At 46.3% G+C, this 19,183-nt stretch overlaps 2 protein-coding genes across 6 annotated transcripts in view; both read right to left on the bottom strand.

Annotated features, from left to right (window-relative positions):
* The window catches only part of PDLIM1 (PDZ and LIM domain 1), a 42,872-nt gene extending 35,834 nt beyond the window's left edge, over positions 1-7,038 (bottom strand). Inside the window, exon 1 of the mRNA XM_030951674.1 lies at positions 6,885-7,038. Coding sequence (XP_030807534.1) covers positions 6,885-6,980 — 96 coding nt within the window. The 5' untranslated portion in view covers positions 6,981-7,038. The remainder of the gene's footprint in view (positions 1-6,884) is intronic.
* Positions 7,039-9,255: 2,217 nt separating this feature from the next.
* LOC115905384 (sorbin and SH3 domain-containing protein 1-like) overlaps positions 9,256-19,183 on the bottom strand; it is a 158,587-nt gene continuing 148,659 nt past the window's right edge. For 4 of the 5 annotated variants that reach the window (XM_030951625.1, XM_030951626.1, XM_030951624.1 and 1 more), the window contains 4 exons: positions 14,453-14,512; positions 13,627-13,685; positions 12,230-12,342; positions 9,256-11,439 (listed from right to left, as the gene is read on the bottom strand). In XM_030951625.1, the coding sequence (XP_030807485.1) occupies positions 11,372-11,439; positions 12,230-12,342; positions 13,627-13,685; positions 14,453-14,512 (300 nt within the window). In that variant the 3' untranslated portion in view covers positions 9,256-11,371. The remainder of the gene's footprint in view (positions 11,440-12,229; positions 12,343-13,626; positions 13,686-14,452; positions 14,513-19,183) is intronic. The other variant, XM_030951628.1, reaches the window with a different exon arrangement.

Genomic DNA, 19,183 nt, shown 5'->3' with positions numbered 1-19,183 from the left:
CAGGCAAGGATCCAAGAGGCAGCACTGCATATACTGAGGGAAACTGCTGCCCACAGCAAATGAGAGGGAGGAAGGGTGGGAAGCATTTTTATGAAAAGCAGCATAACTCAGCTCCCTGTGAGTCAAGATAGATGGGTGGGTCTAAAATTCATTCAATCTTTTCTGGCCTTCTCATCCATTCTGGCGCCCCACATGCTCACTCTGTCAGCTCTTCACAGTTTCTCACAGACCCTGCAGCCTCCGGCATCACTCCTCACTCCACACCTAAACACACTGCAAAAGTGATGAAGAGATAAGAAATGAGAAAATTAACATCAGCCAAGAAAAAAGATCTGGAGAAACAGCACCTATGTGTGTTTGAGAGGAAAACCCAGCTGGGTCATTGCTGGAAAGGACAGACATGAAGCAACATACTTCCAAGGCCACCGGTGACAGCCAGACATCTCTGACATTCACTTTAATCCTCCCCACCCACACACACTGCTCTTTTACCATGAGTAATGTCCTCAGCACTGGAGCATTTTGCTAAGCAGTCAAAGTTTCTCCCAGCAAAAGCATGCAGCTGGGTCAGCAGAGATCAGAGGCTATGAGAAAACTCAGACAAGCACATTCCCCACCCCTTCTCTTTAGGGGAGCTGGAATGATATGCCTTACAACTGGCTCCAGGAGAGCTCCCTTCAATGCTGCTCCTGCTCTCTGCACCATCACAGTCTAGCCAGGCTGCAGCCCAAGCCTCACTGGCTGCTCTGTGCTTGCCCAGACCACATCATCACCAGGAGATAAGAAGGAGAAGGGGCTCATACCTCTGGCTGGTGAAACCCTTGAGCACCAGCCCACCCCAGTGGGGTCTGGGCTTCCAGCACAAGCTCCTCTGGCAGCCCAGCCCTGACCCTCCTTCCTGCCTTCATGCCCTACCCTGACAGCCAGAGGAGCTTTGTCAACACAGAAAGGGCTGACCTTGGTATAAAAAGACGTGGGTGAGAGGATTTGCTCAGACAGATGCTCAAATGGTGGTCATGGAGCTACTCAGCCTCACAGCTTCTTTTGCAACATGCCCACATTAAAACAAATAAACAAGAGATTTTTTACAAGGCCTCAAAAACAGCTGAGTCTTTCCTGATGATTTATTTCATCCTCTAAATAAATCAACACATCCAGTAATCAGCAACCATCTAAGATACTGTAGTCCAGAACAACATCAATTATTTATGCACTTTAGGGCTCCTATAATTTCCCTGTTTATACTGAAAAAAAAAATTCTCCTGTTATTTTGATGTTGCACCCTTCAAATTAAATTGATTTTACATAACATATACATTTCTTGATGGACAAAGTGATTTTTGAGAGTGAAAGGTACCAAGAAGCCTCCAGCCATACATAACTTGACATCTGGGAACAAAAAGAGCTTTCTTCCTCCCAAGAAGTCCAGCCTTTGCTTTTGTCACCTAAAGTTCGAGGGCTTAAAGCTTTCACATAACGTTGAGGCTGGTACATTCACTCCAAATGTAGAACTCTCTCTTTAGGCCTTTGGAGAACCTGCCCAGAACAAGGTGGGTCAGACATGATCAGAAAAGATTATACTGGTTGCAAAGAAGAGGTACAGAGAAAAGGGAACTCCAAAGTTTGGGTGACATCAAGCTGCTGCATGGCCAATGACAAATTAATCTGAATGTGTGAACTGAGGAAAAGAGAACCCTGGCTCCTAGCAAAGACAAGAGTACTGCTCCTGCATGTAGCTGGAAAGACAAGAGTACTGCTCCTGCATGTAGCTCTGGTAGAAGGCATTTGATTAGTATCCCAAAAATTGTAAACTTCTTTTCAAGGTAGAACTGCTCCCCCAGATCAGGAAACTGAACTGGGAAAGATCAAACCTGTCCTTGCCCTAAAGCATTTTGCATTTATCCCAAGAAAATTTGCTGCGTTGCCCTTGCTACAATTAAGGAAGATTTCTTTTCATCCAAACCCTGGTAGTCAGGGAAATCAGAAAAGTCTTTTCGTCTTCTCAGCAGCCATTTGTACCTTTAAGCACAGGATTTTTCCAGGAAACTGCCAGGATTGATGCTGATTTCAAAGCCTGTAGGGGCACAGCCTCTGCGCTCTGACAGAGCAGACAGGATTCCCACCAAGCAAAGCACAAGGCATCCTGCCATCCTCTGAACACCAGCCCAGCCACTTCTGCAGGGCCAGAAGCTCTTGGCAGGTGACACCACTGACCAGTGCTCCAAGGCCCTTATCAGCTGTTCTGGAGCAGCCCTGCCTGGTGTGGCACAGCAGGGCTGGTGCTCCACAGCCCCTGCCCCACCCACAGCCAGGTAACATAAAGCCACCTTCCCCTTCCTATAAAGCCCAGCAGCTTTCCCCAGCTGCCTCCCTCTGCCCAGACAGCCCCAGAACAACCTCCCAGCACATTGCTGAGATTTGCAGTCACGGGCACAAGAGCTGGACCTCGTGGCAGAGGAACTGCAGCCATAGGTGTGCACAATGGGGACCAGCCAAGGCTTTCCGGGTGAGGAGGAAAGCCAGCCCAACCCTAAATCCTATCATATCCACCACACCCCATGTTTCCTTTGGCAGAGGGAAGGCCAAAAGGCCCTCTGCCCAGAAAGCCCCAGCTCTCCTCATGTCTCAGAAAAATAACCTGCAGCCAGAGTCTCTTTCCACCTGGGGAAGGGGCTGGAGCTCAGCTAAGGCCTGGCATGCACCAGGGGGAGGACACTCTCCACCCATTCCATCAAGGGATGCCCATTGGCAGGGTGTGCCCTACCAGCAGGGCTCTCCCTCACCACTGGCTCTGGGATGCCTTTACTCAGCTGCTTCCTACAAGGGTTACTGGCTGACAGGGTAAGGATATCAGCTGGTACCAAAGCTAAACCTGGTATCTTTTCACACCACAGGATTCAGTCCCATAACTGATTTCAGACCATCAAGTCCAGTTTTACCACTAAATCAATCTTAAAGTTTATAAAGCTGGTTCAGAGGGCCATGCTTGAAAAGAAAACCAACACACTCAAATATTCAATTATGATCCAATTCTGTATTTTATATAAATTCTCAGTTTTTAAAATATCACAAATAGATAAAATATCAGACTAAGCAGAGATGAATTAATTTTACAGTGGTAAAAATCAGCCACAAGCATCATGTTGGGATTTCATCTTTTTAACGTATTTACATAACTGGGCTGTCTTGAAACCAATTTTTCATTGGAAAACTGGTTTTATAAGAAAATGTCCAGTCTTACAGACTCCAAGAGACATCCTCAATGGAGCTGGGAGGTTTTTGACATGACAAAACGGCAAACATCTGCTCTGCCCATATTTTGGGTCAGATGCTCAAGATCGCTGCCACAAACCACAAAAATCATCCCAATAACAAAGTTTATCAGACAGCTCCATGTATTCAGCTGGAAACAAAAAGCCTCAATGTTTATCAAAATCAAATGCAACCAAACAGGCAACAGCTCATGTTACCTGAGGAACGGAGGGGCATGGGGTCTGTCAACTGCACTGCTTTTCAGGCTGCTCTATTTCATCAGTGGCTGCTTATACAATGTGCTGCTTCCTCCCTCCATCAGCTCCCAGCCTCAATGGGATTTAACTGAGAACTACCCTGTGCACAGGTCAGCTCTGCAGAAACTATTACCCTGTATGTATTGTGTCCATTCATGTCTCAGAAAGAACTTTTCTCAAACTCTACCCTACTGACTCACTGCAGAGTATCGCACAAAGAGCAGTAAAGACAAGGGCCTTTCCTACTCCTGTAAGGCAATCCAGCAGGCTTTGACCCAGAGTTCATTCACTGATCAACACAAGTTTGGGTTTTTTTCTGAGCAAAGACTGCAATAAACTGTCCATCAGAACCCTACAGTTTAAAAAAGAAATTTAAGCCAGAAACATCTGTGAAGCATCCGTCCTAAAGAGACGGGAAACTCCACAAGAAAGTCTCATGAGCAGCACTTGTGAAATCTACATATTCAGTTCTCTCCAGGAAGACCAGTCAACACAACTAAGAAACCAGAAGTGTTCTCACAAAAAGATGCTTGTGATGTATTTGAGCCTGAAGCAGTTTTGAACACATATTTCAAGTGGGAAGTGAGGTAGGGCAGTGACAAAAGACAAGGTAAGAGCAGTTGTGGAAATGCCACAGTCTTTCATCTGCTGCTCCTCTAAGGCACAACCAGACATTGGTACCATGCAGCCACTGTCAGCCAGAAGCCCTTGGCCAGGCTGCTCTGGTGGCTCCCATGCTCATGGCACCAGTGGCCCTCATCCTTCTTGGACCCAGGACTGCAACACCAAGTTTCAATGACTGCCTCTGGAGAACAACCCAAACAGCGCTGCCTCCCGCCAACACAACTACATTCCCGTGCAGCTGCTCCCCAGCTGACTGGGAGCTTGAGAAGCCAAAAGCCACTAGCAAGAAGCTGAGGCACAATGGTGATGAGGGTCATAAATACCAAGAGAAACTCTGAAGCTTAACAGCACAAGCATGATGGTGCCAGAAGCCAAACATGAGCTCCTGGCAGGCAATGCAGGCTGAATTTAGGCAACTGGTTCAAAGAGAGCTTCAAGACACACAGCTGAGGTCTGTGCCTGGATGGATGTCTCTCCTGGCATCCCACCATGCCAGCACATGGAACAGCATGGTGATCCCATCAGTGCATCACTGGGACAGGTTCCACTGGCTACATGGGACAGCGCTGACCCCACAGACAGCACAGACCCCATGGACAGCACACCCAAACTGCAGCACTCTCAGTGCCAGGATGCTGCTGCTCCCCACGCCCAGGGCAGCAGCCCAGCCCTGTGCACCCCTGCTAGCAGCACTGCTCATGAGCACATCTGTGCACCCACCCGCCTCCCACTTGCAGCACAAAGCAAACAGAAGTGCTGAGGAGGGAGAGCTGCAACCACCCAGGCTACCAGGGTAATGCTCTTATCACAGGTCACAGCCTCCCCCCACTCTCAGGTAGCCCCCTCTATCTCATAACACAATAGGACCAAGGCCCTCACAACCCCTGGCAGATGTCAGTCCTACGGCCACAGCTCACCCCATCCTGTGAGGGAAGAAGGGCTCTGTGCCAGAAATGTCCCTGGTGAAAACACAGGTACCAAATAAAATAAGCGAGAATATGAAAAATCATCACACAAGGAGGAACAGACTTTTTAGAACAGGTCAAAACTGGATCAGATCTTTTTTTATATAGTAAGGGGAAGACTTGCCAAGAATTTCACTCCTGAGCCCAGGAGAGAAATCCAGGAGCCTTACGAGCAAACCACAGGAAAGATTAATGACTTGAAGTCTGGGAGAGGAAATTAAAGGTGTCAGAGGGGTCACAAGAGAAAGCCCTGATAAGAGCTGCTAATTGTCAGCATTTACGTCACCACCATCGGAGAGGCTATTTTATTACATTCTAGTCTCTAGGGTCAGAATTTCTCATGAGGTGGTTATTTTTGCTGCTTTGCTGATCTATGTCCCTTGGTATGTGCCTATAAGCATTGATAAAGGTGACCAAGAAGAGCTAAGAGCAGGTAGGGCTTTAGACACCCTTCTGCCTGAGAGCCTTTTGCTGGAAGGAAATGGCAGTAATTACCATAACAATGAAGTAAATATCACTTCCCTTACAGTAAAGCTGCTTTCATGTCCCAAAAATGCTTTAGAAAAATGAAGCATTATTACTGTAATTGAAAGAGATTACACAGAAAACTAGTAACTCACCCCCCAGCCCCCGTGGGTTTAAGAGCACTTGTGAGCTCTGCCCTTCCTGCAGCTGGCAGCTTCCCCGTGGCACCTGGGCTCCTTCAGCAGTGGGATCCCATGTCAGGAGATCCCGTGGCAGGAGGCATTTCTAAAAATTCACAAGTTCGACCGTCCTGGTTTTCTTTAAGGGCAGTAAATTCACGTAAATTCAAGTTATGGCACGTTCCACTTCCCGCAGCCCTTCCTCACCTGGGGCACGCGGGCACTCCAAAATTGTGCAATGGTGGCAGATGCTAGAGCCTCAGGCTAACAGCAGCTAGCTGGATGCCTCTGCTTTGCCGAGGGATTGCTGGAACCAGGAGCAATCCCTCTATTCCTGTTCCCATCGGGGAGACTTGCAGCCAGCCCCGACAAGAGTCTCTGTGCACCCCGCGCAAAGCCGAGCAGAGTTTGGGGCTCGGGGCCGCAGACACGGGCCCGCGGCTCTGGGCGCCTGCAGGGCACGGGGGGCAGAGCCCAGCTCCCGGCCGGGCCCAGCACCTGTGGGGACAGGACAGAGAGGCAGCGAGCACCGAGCACCTGTGGGGACAGGTGGGGACAGGACAGAGAGGCACTGCGCACCGGCGTCTCACAGCCAAACGCTGGGGCAGTGGATGGAAAAGCCATGTACAACGCTAAAATTGTTTCGATGCAAAATTTTTGCCACTTCCTAACTAATTTCTCTTCAAGGGAGGGGGAGGGGGGGCCAAGAAGGACTTCGAACAGAGACGGGCAGAGGCACTAAATGCACCTTAACATGGCTACTGTAAACAAAGGCTCTTAACTATACATGGCAAGCAAAGCAGGCGAGCACTCAGCCCACCTCGGTGAGACGGGTTCCCACAGGCTGGGCTGCCAAACCCGAACCGGGGGCTCAGGGGATTCCTACTGCCCGCAGGGTCCCTATGGACAGACTGAGGAGGGAGGTTCGGTGGGAAGCAAAGACTCCGGTCTGCTACAGGTGAAGGGGTTGAGTGTGCCACCATCGATTTCACCGTAAACATAAAAAACCCAAACAAACTAAAAAACAGGGGGGAGAAAAAGACAAGCCCACCTCCCGCCCCGGCTTTGCCGCTGCACCACCTGCCAGCCCGAACCGACCCCGGCCGCCCCCAGCACCGTCCGTCCGCCGCAGCCCACCCTACCCGGGAGATGGCGAGGGGCTGCTCGAAGTCGCGGCCGCCCACCAGGCGGAAGCCCCAGGGCCCGGGCCCCGAGAGCACGATGCGGTGCGTCCCCATGTGTGCGCTGCACCTCGCGGCTGGCTCCGACAGCCCCGCCGTCCGCACCGGCCCGGCCCGGCCCGGCCCGCCCCCGGCCCGCCCCGCCCGCCGGGCGCGCCCCGCCCCGGGCAGCAGCGCCCGCTCCCCGCCGCCTCCCGGGCTGGAGCCGCTCCCCGGCTCGGGGCAGGCCCGCCCGGGGCAGGGCGGCTGCCGGGGTCGGGAATCCCGGCGCCCCTCAGCCGCTCCCTGCTGGCAGGCAGGACAAGCCTCCGGCAGGCAGCCGCACGCAGGAGTGAGTGTCCCGGTGCGACATCTCCCAGGCAAATACTCTCCAGCCTTGAGCAATGCTAACTCTGAAACCTAATGGGGGCGATGGAATTAAGCTGCCCTGCCTGCCGTTTCCCCGCCAGGATGGGATGAGCGAGGTGGAGCCTGGGAAGGGTGTTACCTCTCTGCTAATTTATCCCAGGTTCACTGATTTAAACAGCGTTTTCTTTATCTCTAGCCCCTTAAGCACGGTGCCACCAATAAAAGGAATTCTTCTATACAGGTTTTTCAGCCAACCTTCTTATCTGTGATTTAGGAAAAATAGTTGTTTCAGTTGCATATTAAGCCCTCAGTAATCTGATGGTGGACAAGTGGGAAAGGTTGGTCACAGCAACAGCATTGGCATTTACAACTAGAGTGCAAGCATTGCTGCTCATTTAGTTAATGAATACAGCTCACCCATAAGCACATCAGCGAGCTGTAGCTGAAGCTGGGATTCAGCCACAGCTGGGGAGCACAGAGCAGGCAGCAAGTGGGAATGATGCAGGTCACCAAGGTACTGGTCCTACAAGACATGGCCACAACTGATCCCATCACAAGGCACACCCTCACTTCTGCAATCTCCTTTTGTGGTTGTGCCCTTTTTCCTGCATTACCTTGTCTTTTCACAGGTTATTTCTTTCCAGAGTCCTTGTGTCCAGACTATTAATTTCATCCCTAGCAGAGAGAAGTAGTTCTTCCACTACATCACTGGTGTGGCACTCGTGACAGTGAAGAAAGCGACTGCTTTGCCACAGCAGTCTGCAGGAGCTCCAGAGGGCTGTCGCACACTGCTGGGTCACCTTCCCCTCTCTGCCTGCCCAGCTTCTGAAGTCACTAGCACCTCTAGCTTCCTTACCTTAGATTAGGTTAGAGAGTGAGTAAATACCAACGTTCAGCAGTCACAGATGAGATTCTCCCCTCCCTGTCCAGGCTGCTGTAAAGCACAGGTGAGCAGTGCTTGTCAGTAAAGCCATGGTCAGGCTGCCCTTTGGCTTTTATATAAAGAGACCTGTGAAACAAAAAAGGGCTTGTGTCTGTGTGCTTTCTAAACACATGTAAAGTAGCCTGAGGCTTTTGCTGTCACGGTAGTTTGGTTTTAGGATCAACTTGTTTACAGTTTGACTTCCTAAAAGCATTGTGAGTGCAGCCATGATGTTTATCTGTCTGCCTGGCCATCCAGTCGCATCATCACAGGGTTTGAATCTGTTGCGCAATTTTGGCTTAGTCTGAGATGGAGGTCTCCAAAAAGTTAAAACTCCTTGTGAAATATCAGTCTTTAGGGTGAGCACAGTCCTGCAAAGGCCTTCCCTCACTCTACTCCTTCAGGGACTTTTCCCTTACACAAAGATCGCCCAGAAAGTCCCAGCTAGGTGTATTGCTGCAGGGAGACAGGACACAATCACCACAGACCTACAAACCCCATGAGTTAATGCTGTAGCCATACCTGCCCTGTCAGGGTGCAGCTACCAGACAGCAGTGTCTTAAAGCTTTTGACCTAAGTCAGGGTTAAAAAGTCATGTAAGCCCAACACCAACTGACATCCCTTCCCCCACAGGCTGGCATTTTGAGTTTCTTGCCTGACTTAACCTGGGTGGTCTTTTCATCTGAGGTCACAAAGACCCTTTGTAAACCCGTGGAGAGACGTGTGTGTACTCCTGACCTCCCAGATCTGCGTGCACGCCACAGTAACTGTACCCTGACACCATGTATGGTGAGATCTGTGTGTAAAACAGCTTCTCCTCTGCCTTTACACCTTGGTTTCTTTAAGCAAAAGTCACAGCCAGCCTCCAGCTCAGGAAGGACTGATGAGCTCAAGCCAAATCACAAGCAGGATCCTCAGGTGCAGGACAGTGGTGAAGCCCATGGCAGACACCCACACGTCAGTATGGATACAAAGCCACAGCGGGGCACTAATACAAAAGTGCATTGCTACATGAACAACCAGAGTAGATTTTATTAATAATTTGTACAAGGAACACAGTAGTAATTCAATAATTCCATTTATTAATTGCCAAATAGTAATCCACTGCAATAAGAAACAAAAAATCAACACAAAAAGAAGTTGCAGTTTGTGTGGATATGTGTGTTGCGTGTGTGTGTGTGTGTTTGTGTTTAACTTAAACTGGCAAGAGCAGGAACAGAAAATTAACTTTTAAATGAGTATGTTATATACAATCAATATCAACATGTTACTTTGCTGGATAGATTTATTTGGTGTTATCCAATCTTACCAACAGGCCTAAACATTGTTGCAAATAACTGGAGGGCAAACCCAAAGCAGAACAACTAACCCATAAATAAGATGCAGGATTCAAGATACCTCCTGCAGAAAATAAACAGTGGTGCTTTGTATTATATCTGAAACCTTTCATAATGAATATTTTGTGCTAAAACTCTTTATGTGAACATACATGGAATTCCATCACTTAAATTAAAGTGGAAAAAAATCCCAACCTTTCACAACTGCCTTTTTCCCCTCCCTTCACTCAATGTGTTTAAATTATTTCTCTATACAAGGTAAGTACATTGTCTGTACAAAGTTAAATATACATATTTACAGTCAAACTTCTGAGACACAGAATCTTCTCTTCCGCTGACTGAGACGGAAGACAAGCCTACTTGATTTCAAACCCAGGAGCATGGCTAGTTTATCAAAACATTGCAAGTCGTGCTAACAGTTAGTTGTAGTTTACTCTTAATAAATCTGTATAAAAGCATCAGCATAAAAATAGGCATTTTATATTATTAAATACGGCTTATGACAAAATAGCAATCTACCCTTTGCTATTTGTACGGCAATTGTAGGAAGCAGAGTCAGATAGAACTGGTTTTGTTTATGCTTTTCCTTAATAACAAAAAGTCTATCAAAAGAGTACTCATAGTGGATTTACAGGCAAACACACAGCCAAGCTATGGGTTCTGGTTTTTTTTTTTCCCCTCACGGAAATACAAATCTATGTAACTGGTAATAACTGCTGGGAACAGCTTTCCAAATTGATTAGACTTTTTTGTATGACTAAGAGGCAGCCAAAATGCATGTATTTATTTGACCTACCATCAACACTGTGACCAATATGAAAAAAAAAGGCACCCTCAGTGATACATTGTTCAGATTTATCAGGGCCTCTAAGATTTAAGGCTGGGAAAGGACTCCCAGCATTTCATCCCAAAGCATACACTGGAAAAGGTGTGTGATCCTTTAGGGCCAGCGACAGGGCAGAGGAGCAGAGAAAGTGAACAGCTGTAGGACTCATAAACAGGATTTGCCCTCACGGATGTTCTGTTTATTGGTTCTATTCTTTGTGCAGATAAATGTCAAAGCTAGGCTGATTTCTCTTTAAAAAACAGGACTCAGCTAATTTTGCACACAATACATTCACACACACACCCCCTGCACAAAAGAAAAAACCCTGCAGAGATCAGTAATATGTTATTGAAGGGTTTGGGATTTTTGCACATTTGCATTATGCTTTGGCTGACCTCTCTGGATTAAACCACCAATCCCAAACTCCTTTTCCACACAGAGCTCTGCAATTCAATTGTATCAGCTGTCCTCTGCCTCTGCTGGGTCTTAAGATGCATGACATGAAGGAAAGGTTTTCTATAGAGATGGAAGGCAGAGAAAAGTGAGTCTTCAGCAAGGCAGAAACTGGGCAGCAAGCCTGTTTCTTGAACTCCTGCTCCTGAACTCCTGTGCCAACCAACGTGAGCAGCTGCAGGGCTGAGTACTGCCCCAAAGCACTACCCTATCTCAACACACAAACAAAACCTATACCGTGTGCTTCCCTGAAGCCTTCTCAGAGGTAAGTACTCCATACAAATTAAGATTATCATCAAAACTCTTACTGGGGAAGGGAGAGGAATACACAAAGGCAGCACTGTAAACTAGAAACTGTCTCTTCTTCAGCAAACAAATCACACCCTGACTCCATGGAAGCAGGGCTACACATTCAACTCAATAGTGTACCACATAACCACATCCTCCTAACACTTCTCATCTCTTGTCTATTACATTCATAAATTGTCTGTTTCTTCACTGTTTAAAAACACCATCTGGAAAGGATTCCCACCATCCTTGTCATGGTGGGATCACTGTTACTTTACAGGTACAGAAGCTTCACGTAGTTGCCTGGGAAGGTGCCAAATTGCCTTGTTCTCCTGGATGTACCTGTTGCAAAATAAAACACAAGGAAGACATAGTAAGATGGAGACATACCTACACTTAAAAAGGTACAGGTGGCAACCTCTTCTACCTGCAGGCATTGATTCCTCATACTAAATAGGAACCCTAGTCAAAGAGTCTTTTGGTACAAACCAGATCACAACTAGTTCTACTACTAATCATCTTTGGTCATCCCCTTTAACAGTTAATAAGGTGCTGGTGAAAGCTTCTGGGCCTATAGGTTAGAAGCCAAACTCCTCTCAGTGTAAATGAGCTAATCTCCCTTAAGAAGAGATGGCAAGCCTAGATTTGAAACACTGAGATAGAGAACACTGTCCAGACTTGCACTCCTTGAAGGTAAAGGATTTTGCTAAACATACACTTGAGGCTGGATTTTCAGGGACTGCAACTCCTATCCATGTGTTGTCTTCACCCGCTACTTGCCACTTTCTGTAACTAGTCATGGCTCCCCTCAGCTTTGGAAATGCTACAGAAATCGTTTTTCTTGGTTCCCTCTGTTGCTCTGTCATCTGTGTAAACAAGAAGGATCTAGAGGAAGAGAGGAATGGAGATACTAAGATAAAAAAGGAAGTACTAGAGACCTAGCAAGGAAAACAAAGCTCCACCACCTTGCAGCCTAATTTTAATATTCTTGGTGGGAAAATATAGGAAGTTGTGGAAAAACTGAGGTCAATTTTTTTCACTATTTTGACCCCAAAAATGAAAGCAACTTCCAGACACTCTACAAAACTGCTCATCCCAAAAAGCTCTGCTCACAGGCAAGTGTCACACTCACCCACAAACCAGCCATCATCACATTTCTCCATGACATCAACAATGTCACCGTCCCTCAGTTCCAGCTCATCATCATTCTGAGGAGTGTAGCTGTAGAGGGCTTGGTAGCTAACTCTGAAAACCAGAAAGACAGTAGATGTTAGCCATTGAATTTCTTTGACATCCCTTCAGGAGGAGATGTTCCTCTTCCCCTAATTCCTATTACATATTGCTGAATGCAGTCTGGACCTATGTTTGCCTTTTGAGAGGTGGAAGCCACCTGCATTGAACTTGCTGTTGTCAAAAGCTCATGGTAGTAAAAAGTGCCATACCTACACCATGTGGGATATGTGGAGAGCTTCTGCTCCCTTTCTGCCATGTAGTTGTCTGCACAAACAACCAGAGCCTTCCTAACATGTAGCACCTAGACAGTGTTCAGTTGCAGACACCCTATTGAGTGCAAGCCAAAACCTGGATACACTCATTCTTGGGCTAAAGGAGACAGCTGTTTCCTTGCCCAGGAACATAGGCAGAGAGAGCCATAAGTAACCAAATAGCAGAGCAAAGGACTTTAGAAAAAGATATTGCCTACTCTACTGCACTCTATCTACATGGATAAATCATGGCTGAGGAGGTATGGTGGAATAAAAAACCCAGGCTGAATCCTGCCCTGAGATGTCATTTGTACCACAGGTACTCTGTATTCACTAGAAAGGGTCCTTATGGAATGGAAACAATCTTTGGGCAAATTTGCAGAGGCTTGGTCCCCTGCCTATGGAGCATGAAAATAGAGCTGATGTGAGATGCTCCTGCTCTGCAAAAAGCAAAAGCTCCTTTCACAAGCCAACTGCTGTGAGCATCAGTCCCTAGCACACAGTGCAGGCTGCTATTCTCAAAACCATCAGTGTAAGGCCCCACCAAGCTTAGTGGCAGCTCCACCAAACAGCTTTGAAAATCTCACCCCGGTCTCTCAGCTACAAACGCACCAGTGGAACTGGCCAGCAATGCACCAAGTGGCATCGGTGTTGGGACCCTCACTGCACTATGAGAAGCCAAGAACAGAGTGGAACACAGTGATCCACATCATATGATCAGGTATAGCCAGTGGATATGAATTTGTTGCCAGCTTCAAGATACAAAGACATTGAGACAGCCTCTGTAATGGAGGCCATGTCCAGGCTCATTGTTGAGGTGCTATACAGGCAACTGAGGTCATTGTTTCAGGTGCTATACAGACAGAAAGGGCACAGTCTGAAACTCATTATGATGATATGTGGCTACTTTTGTTCTTTAAAGCAAAGTTGACATTTTCACATTATTCTAATTTACTTTCTGAAACACTGAGAGCTCTCATACCTCCCTATCTTCACCACCAGTCAGAATATGGGCCCTGGAAAGATGGGAACCAAAAGAACTTACATGTCTCGTGGTGTTTGACTTCGCTCAGGGCTGGCTCCTTGCTGCTGTGCTTGAGGTTGCTGAGAAATGATGAGAGATGATTTATGGTCATTAGAGGTCACCTTGTGGCGAGAGTCAAGAGGCTGAGAAATAGTACTGCAGTAATGAACAGACTTTTCTGCAATGTTTATGATTTCATTGCAAACAGCTTCCTGTGTGGTAGGCAGCATTGACATCCAAGAACACCCAAAGGACAGTCAACAGGGGGAAGGGAGGGGAAAATATAGATAAGAAGAGATGGGACATTCCAGTTGCAGCATATAAGTCCAGTAAAAAAACCAAAAACAAAAGAAGAGTTGTAGATCCAGGTAAATATCCAGGTAGTGGAGTGCAGAAGGGATCCAGATGTAAGCATGGAAAAACAGGCGAGATACAGAAGAATTTGGCATTTAGTTTGAAGATTTGTAACAAATACATTTACACATATTTTTAAAAGAAGCAGCATAAGAGGTTGCAATTAGTTATGCAGTGGCACCATTCCAAATGCTATGAAGTCAGTTCAAGAACGCAAGGTGAGGTTGGGCTGCTCCATTCATGCATTTGGCTTCGTTTAACTTATGCCCAGGGGCTGGCAGCACAACTAGCCCAACTTTTCATTGGCTGTGACAGTTTTTTCTAATTGTTAAATTCCCTTTCTTCTGTTACAAACAAGCAATATATGCAAAGAGATAAATACGTATCTACTTTGCAACTAAAAATAGTGCTGGCATTTTATCTCTTACTGAGGTGTTACTGTCTGGGTGAAGAGTGTCTAGGACTACACATCTGAGTTAAACAGGGGCCTTACCACATAGCTCTTTTCAGACTCTGTGAGATCTGGTCCAGCTCTCAATGAATGGTGGGAAGGCTGTGTGATCACCAAGCAAATGATAAGGAAGACATTTTAGCAGATGTTATATTGGTCAGAATTAAAAAAATGTAAATGGAGTGCAGACAACAAAAGGAAATGAACAACTCCTCCCCTCCCCACCCCAACACCATACGTTTTGGACAGCATGATCCTTAATTTACACAAGAGACATTGAGGCTACGGTAACACAACAGCAGCACACAATGCTGCAAGGGAAAGCAAAACAGAAGGTAGGGCAGGGAATCAGAGTGGAAGGTGATGGACACTGCTACAGCCAGAAATGGTACAATAGTATCATACTGCATTCCTGTAGGGCAAAAAGAACACAGACAGGAACACATACTTGGGAGCATCAAAATTGAAAGGCCAAAAGCATGCTGGAAGGCATCTGTTGCTGTTTTCAGAAAAGTCCTCAACGACACAGAAGAGAACAGCAACTTGCTTTCTTTTTTTAGAAAACCAACAGCTCAGGTCCTCAGAAGGCCCAAGGCTGTGTAGCCCCAAAAAATCACTCTATCCTGTTCCAAGCAAGGCTCTGAAATGTTTTATTGATTCCCACAAGGTACAGTGTTAGGTCAGAAGAGACCTTGACTGAAAAACCCAGCTCCAAACACCACCCACCACCAGTGGACTCTGCCCTGCCTCACCCCACAGTCACAACTCTACACAGGGACCATGTGTCCCAGGACACATAAAGGGAAATCAGTGTTTGAGGCTGGAGGTTTTATGGGGAAAATCACTGAAAAATCCATACAGATATCCACAGCCTGGTTTTGCACATTTTTGCATATTCAAACACCCACCAAAAGCAAGGTGCATCCTGTGAGCAAATGTAATGTCTGAGCTGGTGTACTGCCTGCAGGGCTGCTTGGCAAAGAGGGTTGAGATACAGAGCATGGCCATGCTCTGTGATCATTTATCACAATTTTCAAACTAAATTTCATGGCCTCAATTTTAAGCTTTCTGTCCTCCTCTTTATTCAACTCAGCAGTGCCCTCCAGTAAAAAGCTTGCTTTTTCATGGCATTCTGAGAGAGAGCAGAAGCAGACAGCAGAGAGGTCTGTGACACCTTCAGCCCAAGTGTGCTCGAAGACTTTGGAGAAGTGCAGGGTGATGAGCTCATTCCTCTCAAAGCTCCACTGAACCACATCGTGGACCTCTGGAGCTGTGCCCATCACTGTATTAAAGCAAAGCATCTCTTTTCTCAAGGACTGTGACCCATTGTAGGCCAACCCACCCCCACAGCAACTCCTTTGTAGTCAGCTCTACTCTGGTGCTGGAATCTGGGATCACTGCCCTATGAAACAATGCTCTGTTACTATGTATATTTCTAGAGAAAGAAATTTAAATTTAAATCCAATCTACTAATTGCAGTGGAATTTGCATTCAAAGCGTTTACTGTGGAGCCTGAAATCCTCACAGGATTTCTGGAAGTCCCTCCTGCCTATCATCAGCCCTGAAAGGCAAATGAAAAAATAACAAATTTAATATTGTGCAGACCAACTGGATATAGTGCATCAAATCTGATGAGACTAGAGCTAACTCAGGTGGTTAAGCAGCTGGAAAAAACAATTTTCAGGCTGAGGCAGCTGTAAGAATATTTTTAGATTTTTTTTTTAATTCAAGAAAGTGCTTCTCTGTTCCATACCAATAAATTGACTGCTGAAATTGCTCCATGAGCTAAGACCACATGGTCCATTTCCCACTGATTACTTGTGACCTTCCTGCACAGCTTTTCCTCCTAAAAGCATTAGTATCTATGAATTAAATTAGTTTTTGAAAGCTAAAAAATTGACACCGCCTCTGAATGTTCCACAGTGCAGGTTTGTATTACCAGGAGGTGCAGCATTAGCACCCAGGTCACATTTCCTTTCCTGGCAGGATCCTCACGGGGACTTCCATGAGGCAGCTGGGCAGGGGCAAAGGCCAAGCAGGAACTTCCAGTTCCTGAGAAGACACATGACTAAGTGATCTCCTCTGGCCTCTGCTCTGTGATCCATGCAGCTCCCACCAAAGCACTAACTCCCAGGGATGCAGCAGAGCCCTGCAGTGAGGTAGTGAAAGACCCCACAGTCAGCAACTATGCAGCATTAGCTAAACAGGATGAAAAATGGACCAGATCAGATCCCATAATTTTGGGCTGTAAATGTATCACCACACTAATGTAAACAAGTGACCCTCATAGCATGATCTATGTGGCTTTTTAGCTTTTTTTTTTTTAATCCACCAACCAAACCCTACAGTATTCTTTCAGGGAAGGATGAGATTAAAGGGAGAAAAAGGTGTTATAGGTCAAAATGCTCTTCAAACAGGGGTTTAGATAGTCCAGGTACTACTACAAAACACTGAGCCAGCCCTGTAACTGCTGAGGGTAAGCTGAAGGCCCTAAAAGTGACCAAGTATTCAGAACCTGTGAGGACATCTCAACTTCTACCTGCTCAATCACACTATCTACTTTGTTAAGACTAAGTGAATAAACTTAAACACGTGCTGAGGTCTCTAGTTATACAGACTGTGCACACAAATATGCAGTACAGTTAGTCCTAAAGCACAGCTGGCCAGTGTTTCCACCTCATATGGAGTTTGGGCATGGATGTAAAGAGTGCCACAAGTTTGTAAAATTACCAGAAAAAGGTTCTACATTAAGAGCCTAGAAAAGCCCTAAGGCAGCTTTTAAATGTTAGGTAGAAAGATGCTGGGACTGCTCAGCAGTGCTCTCCCTGCTCCTAGTGAAATTCAGCATCATCAGTGCAACTACCCATTGCAGCTCTTGTTTGTGTCTTCCATCCATTGCGTGTGGGAGTTAAAGAACTACATAAGGAAAGACAAAGCTAAACAGAACAGACTAATAGACACACAAGACAGACAGACAAATTGGTGTTCCCTCAGAGAAGGGGACATATCAGCACTGATGCTCCCACACATGAATGAAGAACCAAGACCAGGGAGGCCTCCCCAGCCCAGGTGAAACAACGGGAAAAACCCTGCACACACCAAGCCCTGCTCTGGTGAAAGTGAATGGAAAGTTGGCTGAAGAGCTCTCACAAAGGACACTGAAAAGGCTGCAGAGTGGAGCAGAAGGCTGCCATAATCAGTGGAAAGACTCCCTGGACCCTGGATCAGAAGTTGAAGGCTGTGTCTACAGCAGAAAAAGGCATTTCCCTTGGAAAACAGGTACCAAATGCCTGCTGCAGGCTGGGCAGCTCTGCCTTGGACAGCAAGCACTCAGCAGAAACATTGCTGTGCTGAATTTGCGGAGTAAGTGAAAGCCACTGGAGGAGGTATAAGTCTACCTTGAACACGGTGCAAAGCAAGGAACATGCAAGGGGAAGCTGGCCTGTGCTGGAGAGCATGGGGTCTGAACATCCACCTCATATGCTCCCCTCTCTACCAGCCAAAAGCAGGTGAAATTACCACCCTGCTGGAGTGGCTGTGTACAAGTGCCAAGGAGCAGCTGGGTCCCACCAACATCCCTCACATCGCTGATATGGGGACCCTTGTCCAGCCAGTCCTGCCTTCCCCACCCCACAGCCACAGTCCAGCCCCAGGGCCAAAGCCACCACACTGCTCACACACTTGCTGCTGCCACTGCTGACTGTGACACTGTGCTAATAGCATCTCTGAGTAGAACAGGAATTATAATGGAAAATTCCTGCAGGTTCCCTGAAATAAATTAATTTGATAGATTATGTTACTCCTTAATAACATATTTTACTAGAATATTGAGACAAGTTATCTGTAAGTTATACTTGAAATACCTTCACATGCTGTGAGGTAATTATTTTTTCTTTTCAGTTTGGACTGGGAAAACAAACAAAAGGGAACTTCAGAACAGTGTAAAGAGCCAATGCAATTTATATTTTTACTTAATGTAGCAGGTAAGAACAGAGTCCTTACACCAGTCCTATACCAAAGGGTCTTAAACCTGCAAAAAACCCTGGGTCAGAATTTTGTAACTGGAGAGGTTATCTATAATGAGAAAGAAAACTAAAATTCAAAATCATAAAGTACCTCGAACACCAGAGATGGACACTAATGGAAGGAAAACCCAAATGTAATGTCTCATTTCCATGTCTGCTAAGTGATTTTCTCATTTGATTAAAATCAGTTGAGAGGTACAGATTTTTGAAAAGCCTCCAGGGTATTACCTGAAGTTCTGCTGAAACCATCAGCCTCTGTATGGATCACACAGATAATGAGAAGCCATTTGCACATATAAATATCACTCCTGCTCCCTAAAGAACTGTGGACCCGCAGCTGAAAATGAGGTCAAGACTACTGCTAATGTCACACATAGTTTTAACTTGATTGTCAAGGCATATAAAATATAAATATTGACTTGACTTTGACTACAAAGAAAGGCCATGGGATTTTATTACAACCAGGTGGAACACCCAAAATAGAACTGTGTGCTAATCATCACTGGAGAGAAACATCTTTGTCTACATGTGGTTCTTTGCTCCTGTTCTTTTGGATCACATATATCCAGTGCAAGAACCAGCATGACCCAGCAGATCAGAGCTCAGGAAAAAGGCCAACACAGGAAACTTCTATGGATTTTTAACTTGAAGCAGAATATGTATTCTATTGGACTCAGGTGTTGGAAGTGAAAGGGAAGCAGGAGGTGGTTGTTCAGCAAAAAGTTGCACAAGCTTCAAGTGGAAGAAA

The sequence above is a fragment of the Camarhynchus parvulus genome, chromosome 6, assembly GCF_901933205.1.
Source record: "Camarhynchus parvulus chromosome 6, STF_HiC, whole genome shotgun sequence".
NCBI lineage: Eukaryota > Metazoa > Chordata > Aves > Passeriformes > Thraupidae > Camarhynchus > Camarhynchus parvulus.
The sequence above is the reverse complement of the archived record's forward strand: the minus strand, read 5'-3'. Positions and strand labels throughout refer to the sequence as shown.